At 50.0% G+C, this 9126-nt stretch overlaps 1 protein-coding gene across 1 annotated transcript; it reads right to left on the bottom strand.

Annotated features, from left to right (window-relative positions):
- Window positions 1-1810: 1810 nt before the first annotated feature.
- LOC104518202 (dual oxidase maturation factor 1) lies at window positions 1811-6460 on the bottom strand. The gene is made up of 6 exons (XM_010162789.1): window positions 6314-6460; window positions 6119-6176; window positions 4160-4294; window positions 3756-3969; window positions 2451-2665; window positions 1811-2010 (listed from the first exon to the last, which is right to left on the bottom strand). Exons 1-6 carry the CDS (start codon window positions 6458-6460, stop codon window positions 1811-1813), a joined length of 969 nt encoding a protein of 322 aa, XP_010161091.1.
- Window positions 6461-9126: the final 2666 nt, after the last annotated feature.

Genomic DNA, 9126 nt, shown 5'->3' with positions numbered 1-9126 from the left:
GAAAAGAAACCAGCTCTGGCCCAGCTACACATCAGGACAGATTTTAAAGACAGGCAGACGAGTTGCTCAGGGACATGGGTTAGAGGTGGAATTGGTAGTGTTGGGTTCATAGTTGGACTTGATCATCTTAAAGATCTTTTCCAACCACTACGATTCTGTGATTCTATGTCTGATGCAACAGGTCAAAGCTTTTCTTCTTGTGAGGATGCTGTTATGGGGAAATCATGCCTAAAAAGCAGGAAAATAGGCCAGAGAGTGACAGGTGTGATGGCAGAAAGGATGGGAAACCCCCTAGCATTCAGGGTACAGCATCTGTCTCACACCAGCCCCAATAACTTGTGGTTGGTTGTAGCATCTTCCCATAATGCCTCTGGATCTGACATGCCTGGACACAAGAAAGACTCAAGAAGGGATCTTCATTTTCCTGAGGGACTTTTGTTGGTTTAATCTTATGGCTTTTGGCCTGCTGCTTGGCTAGTTAAAGTCCTTTTGAGGGTCTCCTACATCCCTACAGCATACTGTTCCCCACGACAACGGTTTCTCAAGAGCTCACCTTGACACGTGCCAATGAGCCTTGTCCTTCCTTGGGGTCACCTCTGAAAGGGCAGCTTCCCCTATGGCAAGGTTGTGTCTGCAGGGAGCTCACAAGCAGCTGCCTGCAGATAAGCCTCACAGCCCCCGTTTAAGAAACCAGTCTCCAAAAATGCCTGAAGTGTTTCAAAGGGTCAGGTTTTTAATAAAGTTTTATCGAAAATAATAATTCTTGCCCATAACAAATCACATTAGTGCCCCACAAATATCATGTGAACTTAACAGCAAGAGTCTTTTCTCAGAAAGAAAAGAGCCAAAATACTGAAATTAGATCTTTTACAATTAATTGAACTGAAGCTACCCAGGTCTCCAGCATTCAGATATAGTGATCTCCTTGTGCCAGCCCATGGAGACTTCAGCAGGCCAACAGGTTGATGCCAGAGTGTATCTTCTGTTTGTAGTAACACACTTCATTTCTTACCTTGACTGGGTTTGACTCCTGGCCTCAAGCTTGCATTTCATAGTGAGGCCAGCCAGCCCAAGTGTGCTTCGGCTGGATGGATGGAGGTAACTTCAGTCTTCCCTCTCCTTCCTTTCCTGTGGCATCTTTTTGGTCCACAGCTCTTATCTAACAACGTCCAAGTTTGAAAGTGAAATAATTACATCACCACATTGCCCCCCTGGCAAACTCCATTGCATGTTTACTCAGTTTTTATTTCTGGAGCAGTTTTTTTACTCTAGTTTGTGCAGTATCCAACCTGATGGAATTTGGGTCTGTGCCTGGCTTTCTGAGGTACACCCAAAGGTCTACACTGAACATCAGTGCTTGCAAAAGAAATGAGCAAGCTTAATCTCCATCTTTTGGAGCCATGGGTGCTCCCCATGAGAAATCTCACCAGTGAACTCAGTTTCTGCTGTGGGAACTGACCTGAGACTGAGACTCACTGCATCAAGCTGTGCCAGGGCATGGAGCAGGAGGGGCATTTCTCCTGGGAGAAGAGCACCTGGGAGAGATCCTCAGGTGAGCATGCAGCTCAAGTCACCAGAACTGTGAGCAGCTCTGATTGCAGTCTGCTGGCTTTCTGCAAATCCCGTCCTTTTCCAGAGGGCACAGTCAGGTAGATACGGTCTGCAAAGGTAATTCTCAGCAAGTACCCATCCCCATGTGAACTCTTCAAAGGCAGTTGAACGGGGAAAAAGGTCTCTGGGGACATCAAGAAGGGTTTGTGCTCTGCCCTTTCAGGTTCAACTTCAGGAAAGGAGTGGGAAAAACTTTCTTCTAGATGCTGTTGGGGTTGAGTTTGGAGGGCTGAGAAGAAAACAGTCCTTTGTTCACAAAATGAGGGTTGATGTACACTTCAGTCATCTCCTGGTACTCCTCTGCTTTGTCCTCATGGAGATCAAAGAAAGTTTTCAGTAGGTCCATGTTGAAGTAGTGCAGTGCAACAACAGTGATCCCAGCCACAAAACAGAGCAAGCCTGGAAGACAACATGCCGTCTGAGAACATTTCTGTAAACACCAGTACACTTCCCACCCTGCATCCCTCCTCTGATGGTCCCTTGCCAGGGGACAATGCCTTCCCTTACTGAAGATGGCATACTACTGCATGAGGTGGCTTCAGCTGCTGTACTGAGCATCTTAAAACCCAGGTATGGGTCTAAAAACCCAGGCAAGTGATCCTCATCTCCTTGCATTACTGCACCTCAGGGACTAAAAAGCCCTCCATTGCCCTTGAGATGGGGACGGTACCCGCGCTTCTGCCAGCCCTTCCCACATCTCTGCTAGGGTCTGCTTTGCCAAGGTACAGGCTGAGGCTCTGGTGAGTTGCACTCCCTGAGCTCTCTCACCTGCACGTCTGGGACTCCTGCACACCCAGAGGGACAAGGTGGTGTGCCCTGATGTAGCTTGGTGTCCTTACCAATCGCTAGTGTGAGCCAGAAAGATCCCCCGTAGCCTGTGCGCAGGATTGCGGTCCCAAAGTGGATTGGGCACACCAGGGTGTTTCTCACAGTGGAGAATGAGAGCAACGAAAAGATCATGAAGGTCCCTGTGACCAGCAGCATGTAGCCTCCATAGACTACGACGGGCATGGAGAAGAGCATGTTGGAAATGAGCCAAGTGCAAAAGGCCACCCTGGAGACAAGAGAAGACCAATGGATGAGTTGTTCAAGTGCCACGGTCTAAGACACTCTGTGTGAGGATTTCCATATGGGAGGAAGAATCTGAGGTCCAGGTTGCATTGCATGAAGCCAAGAAGCTCTGTGGGCAGGCTGGAGTGACTCCTGGCCTCCCAGGCTGAGCAAGCAGATATGCAGTGCTCACGTTGCTACATCCAGAAGGCAGAAGCCCAGATTTCCTCTTCCCCGGGCTTAGCCCACAGACTGTACCAGCCTCAAGGAGGCCATGGCAGCCCACTCAGTGTATCTAGACTATCTCAGCTCCCTGTACTTCCACGTGTGGGGCAGTGCAGACCCCAGAGAGCAGCACACAGGACTGGGATAACTGCAGAAGCAGGCACAAATCATCTGCAGCAGCTCTGAACTTGTCTGAGGAGCTGGGTGACAGGGGAAACTTTCAGCCATGGACAACGATCTCTTGTTCCATGGTACCACCGGGCCCCTCTCCTGGTTCATGCATCCCTGATCTCAAGCCCAGAACAGAGGGAACAGCACTGTGACTGTCCCCTTGCCCTCCACAACCCATGGTAGAGGGGAGCATCTCCTGACAGCCATGGACCAGCTCTCCCTCAGCCCAGATGAGCAGTAACATATCACTGCCCAACAGATCCAGCTAAAGAGTCAAGATCAACCCCATGATAACAGCATCATCAGCTTCTGCTTATCTGGTCACACTGCCAAACATGAAATACCCTCACAGTTGAGGATGAGAGAATTCTGCACATGCCCATGGGCATCTCTAGTCCACCGAGGACAGCAGCTCCAACTCCTCCATGGAGATGGACCTCTGCTGTGATGACTACATCAAGAAAGGGATCTGTACCATGTTCCTCTCTCCTGTGCCCAGCCCTGGTGAAATTGACCAGCAGACAGAATCAGGACCACTCCTCTTATCTGTTCACTCCAAGGTGCCTTCAGGGCCACTGGTTTGACCACAGACATTGCAGAGGCCCCTCCATGCATGTGGCTTTCCTTCTGGGAATGGCAGCAGAGCCTTTCCCACATCCTTGTATCTCCCTTGCTTGCACCAGGAGAGAAAGGCTCACCAGAGAGTGGCCGATGCGTAGTGGCCAGAGATGCGGTACTGCCTTTGCAAGCTGCAGGGGCTTTGTGTGGCGAACTTCTCTGCCACATATAGGATGGGGCTGGGCAGGCCTCTCTCCAACCCTTCGCTGTAGCTGTGGTCATAGTCTGCACTGAAGCTCCAGGCAAAGTGCTCGTTGTAGTTTATGGTCTCATTGATCTGATTCACTGGGTTTCCTGCCAGAGAAAGAAGAATGAGGTCCTGCTGCGTCCCAGTAGCCTGGGCTCTACCAGACAGGAGGACTGTCATCCCAGGGACAGCAGGGTCCCAGGAGCCTCCACACAGACCAAAGCCACTCACAGAGCACTTGGAGACCTCCAGGGGCCGTGGCCGCTCCAGAGCTGCCGATGGGGACATCAGACTCACCCATGAGCGTGACGTTCAACCCCGCCAGGCCGACATGCAGCCCGATGTCCACATTCACCAGGGCACGACTGAAGGACTTGTAGGAGGTGTTTACTGTCACCCAGCCGGTCTCCCAGTCCCCTGTGAACTGGACAGCTGCCAGCAAAAGTAAAGTTGGGGTTAAAGAGGAGTTGGTCTCAGGCTTTGCTTTGCTCAAGGGGGATCACAGGTCAGCACAGGCAGCAGAGTTCCCACCATGGTACTGAAAGGGAGTGTAAGGAGGGCAGGAGCGCTGACTCAGCCACCAGAACGTGCCCCAGCCAGCTCCCACACCCTGGCAGAGCTCATGTCCTCCCGTCACTGAGCATCCACTCCCTTGATCTGGGAGCAAGGGGACTCAGATCTCCAGGGACAAGCCCCATGACCTGATTCCTTCTTGGACATCCTCTCTGGGACTTCTCTGGAAGCACCCCACCACAGCAAGCACCACAGGCCCCAGGGACAGGGCTTGAAAATAAGCCCGTTCCTCATCCTCAGGAACAGGGCTGAGTTTCATTGCCAAATATTAAGCTCCCTAGATGACACTGTTAGTGAATAGTGAGGAGCACTGTCAAACAGAGGTGGTGGAGAGGGGTAGCAAGTGCCATCACAGCTCTGCCAGCGATTTCAGCTGGGAGAAAAAATTTAAACACTTCTAGTATATGTTTTTTGAAACAAAGTACCCTTTTCTGAACCACTTTCACTTTGTGGTGGGCTTAATTTTCTGGCATTGAGGTGAGCTGAAAATGATTGTGATTTAATCTCAGGCTGAACAAGACCTTTTAAACCTGCCCAAAAATAAGTTCAACTGCTGAATCAACTTGTGAGGGCACTGATCCAGTAGCAGCTCTGCAGGAACTTTTTCTAGCTGCAAGGTCGAGTGTGCCCCACTGCCGCCAGACAGAAACCCTGACGCTGGCTTTAAAACAATTAATTCCACCTGTGTGCCCAAGCAGTGCCCGGCTGCAGCCTTGTAAGGAGAGCACTGAGCTGGTTAAGCCTGTGGAGCAAGCCCTGACCTCCACTCCTCTGCCATTTCCATCCTGGCACTATGTTTCTGGGCAGTTTTGGTGGCATTTCCCAGCACCTGGACACTCCCAGGTGGAGGGTGACCACCACATGCTGGACTGGCCCAAGAGTCACTTGGCAGAGTCCCACAACTGGTCACATATCTACTTCTATCGCCTGGTTGAGTCAATGGTTGAGTCATTTAGCTTATCCTTCATCATCACTCTCCAAGCAGTCTTGTAATCCTCTTTGTCCTTCACAGCTTTGGTTTCTTTGGTTTAGAGTTAGAGCTGTTTTTTCTCCCCATCTGGCATTTTCTATCCCCTCAGTACATCTCTTGCTTACATGTCCTGTTGCCCTGTCCAAGTTGGAAATCCCACAGCCTGGTTTCCACCACCAGTCTAATTTCTTACATTCCTGGTTTCTACTAAATTAAATTCTCTCCTCCATCTCCTCCTGCCTTACTCCATGGAAGGTCTTTAACCCCCTCACACACACACTTCTGCCCTGCCTGTGTTTTATTTCAACCTGCTCTCTCCACATCACTGCAAGGCCCCTCTCATCCTCCAAACACAGCTGTCCAGAGTCCAAGCTGTTCAGCTGCGCTCCCTCACCAGTGGGCAGCTCAGGAGGGTTTGAACTGTGGGAGGAACATGGAGCTGTGCAGCCCACCTGATCTGGGGCTGTTTGGCCTCTGTGGTGCAGTTACAGTCAGCAAAGCTCCCTCTCAATTCAGAAGTGACCATGAGCACCTCCTGGTGCTCTCAGCCCCCAAGCCAGGGATGGTGAAGCCCCTTTGGGAAGCTTTGCAGAGCAGCCATCTTTGGCCAAGCCAAGGCTGTGACCACCAGCTTGCATTTCCCAGACACAAACCTTGCCTCGGGGTTTAATCCTGCTCCCACACCCACCCTCCGAGGGCTGTGCAGCACTTACCGACGATCACCACTCCTACAATGAGACTGAGGAGAACTCGGAGCGTCCAGTACAGCCTCTGCGGGGAGACAAGTAAGACATCAGGCAGGGAGGAACAGTCCTGGCTGTCCTCCCTCACCCCAAACCAGACAGGAGTGTCCCAGCATCCAAAACATGGGGAGCAGATGCTTATCCCCAGGGACAAGGGTCATATACCGCCCGTCCACGAATGCCCGGGATGATGAGCAGGAAGCTGCAAGTGAACATTAGAAAGACCACGATCACTATGATGGTGCTGATGTTGAAGACGAAGGCCTTCTTCTGCTGTGGGTAGAAGGGGTAGATGCCATCAAAGAGAGTCATCCTGCACTTCTGGCAACCTGCGGGAGAGAGGTGGTCACAGCTGGGACCCTGCACTGCCCTGCCCAGCTGCCCTGAAGCCTGTGGTGGCAAGCCCCAGTTCAGCTCTGGAATAACCAGCTGTGTGATGTTGTGGTTTGGGTGGATTCACCAAAACCATCTCAAAACTCCCCAGAGGGACAAAGAAATGTGACGCTGCAAGGAAACAGGCAGGGCTAAATAATCCCCAAAAGCCCTTGATGGAGGAGAGGAGGTGCCTGGGGCAGAGCTCCACCAGGGTTTGTGGGAAACCACGAGCTGCTGTCCTTCTGCAGCTTGAGGAGCAGCCTAGGCCCAGAAACCTGTTGAGCAGCTCCTCCCTGGACAGTGCTGGGTCTTTCCCTCCAACAAATGCAGCCAGGGCTTTCCACTTTGTGGCGCACCCTTAGAGGAAGTCCACGAGCCAGTGACCACTGGCAGATGCAGCCTTCCTCCAAAATGACAAGGAATCACTGGGAACATTGATTTCACAGTAGCAAAATTATTCCCAGCCAGGGGCCACCACTGCCAAGCAGAACAAAGCCCACCACCCTCATTTCCACCCCCTCTCCTTGAAGAGGCTTTTCCCCAGAAGCTGCAAAAGTACAATCTGAGGAAGGAGGACTGTTCCTGCACTTGGTCCAGAGCGGGCAGAAGCAACCCCTAGACTTGGGATGTGGGTCCAAGGAGCACAGAAGCATCAGGAACACACCTCAGGGCTAAAGGAAACTGAGTTACACGAGATCAAATGGCAAATGAAGTGTGTAATTCCCAGAGATGGCTTCAAACTCCCACCAACACTTTAGTTCTAGCAATTACAGAGTTCCCCCCATTTCTCAGGTAGATCTGTTCTACCAAAACTGATTGCATGCTTAGTCCTTTTATTTTGCTTATTTAACAACATCTCTGTGTGTAACTACCCCGGGAAGCCTTCTAAAGTCAGGGAATGCCAGAGTTAATACAACTCATGACCAAATGCGGTTTCATTCTGTCCCTGCATGGAGGAGTCGATTTTATTCTCATTTTCTGAAAAGAGCATTAATTGTATTTTTAGGTAAGATCTACCCAGAACAATTCAGCCACAAAAAAGCAGGTCCCAAATCGCTAGAAGTGGGTGGAGATTACAATAAGTACCATAAAACAATTTATCTGGGCAGCTGAAGTAGTTTTTAAATGCATAAAGCAATATTTGGTTTAATTATCTGTAAAGTAACTCAGATCATTACAGCAAACAGTTTGTCAGAGACCAGTTTTTTACAACTGACTGATCTCAACCTGACTTTACTCTTGCCCCTCTGCTCCAGACTAACAGCTATCATGTATACTTACAAATCCTGTTTTGGGCTATTTCCCTGGAAAGCCAAGCCCAGAGAAGGGCAGCCTTCGAGTGCCATCCTGCTGTGATTACCTGGCAAGGAGGAGCTGTAATTGAGTCCTGATTCTACAATGTCAGACCGAAATCCAGTTGCAGGGTCCTCAGCCCAGCAAACTCACCCACAAACAGTCTGAGAGGCTGTAAGAGACGAAATAAACAGTTTAGCCTAAGAAAAGTTAAATCTCATTAACCTCAACCAGAATTTCACTGGTTTCATTATATCTTTGCCTAAATTTCATATGAGATGCAATGAGGAAAGGAATAATTTCCAAGTCTGTATTCACCAAAAAGTAACTCTTCACAGCTTAAAACAAATCAACAATACATAACAATCGAAAACACAAAACAGAAGGTGGAAAAGTTGTCTTTTAAAATCCAAATTTAACTTTCAAACAATATCAAGGGATGATTGCACTTCCTCTACACTTTGCATCTTCTGGGAATAGCTTTATAGAGAATTTCCAGGGAAACAACTCTTTCTGTTGCTGTCTGTCCAATCTTTCTCACTTCATTACCCTGCACAGAGACCAGTTTCTTGGCATTTTTGCAGCTTTGAAGTGGAAAACTCGTGCCTGCAGCTCAGGGCAGGAAAAACTAAAGTTGTTGCACCTTGGAAAATATCCTGCATACAGAAGCATGGCTGTAGCCCTAGCGTCCCTGTGGTTTCCCCTGTCACAGTGTATGGAGAAGGAAAAGACTGGAGACATCTTTAAGGAAAGATTAGTAATTTAGCAGAAATGGACAACTTACCTTTGTTTAAAATATTCTGGACTGGCAGGGGAGAAGGACAAAGGAAGCATAAATTTTGCCCAAACCCCAACAGTTTCTGCTTACAGAAACCCCATTTCCCAGCTTCAGAATTAATCAGGCTTGAAGGGACCTTTCAGAAGTGTCCAGCCAAAACCTCCTCACAGCAGAGCCAACAGCAGCCCTAGATTGGGTTGCTCAGGGCTGCAGGTTGGTATTTTCCATAGAAACAAGTGAAATTCTGTCCCCTGGAAACTGAATGATCAGAGAGGCAATTCAGGGATGGGGGTGGGGAGAACTCCTTGCATTGTCCTGCCCCTGTAAGAGGGTCAGATTGGGGCAGGAAGAAACGCTGGGTTAACTCAGGATAGCGATTCATCTCCTCTCCACCCTTGCCTAGCTGGGACCCATTGAGCAGGTTATGCAGCACCCGGGGGCTGCTCTCCGGAGCGCTCGAAGGGCTGGGGTGGGAGCAGGGTGCTCCGCCGGGGACGGGGGCGGGCGGGCAGCGGGGCACGGGCGGGCCGGT

Source organism: Antrostomus carolinensis, unplaced genomic scaffold (assembly GCF_000700745.2).
Source record: "Antrostomus carolinensis isolate BGI_N321 unplaced genomic scaffold, ASM70074v2 Scaffold55640, whole genome shotgun sequence".
In the NCBI taxonomy this organism is placed as follows: domain Eukaryota; kingdom Metazoa; phylum Chordata; class Aves; order Caprimulgiformes; family Caprimulgidae; genus Antrostomus; species Antrostomus carolinensis.
Note: the sequence above shows the minus strand (reverse complement) of the source record. Positions and strands in the feature narration are given on the sequence as shown.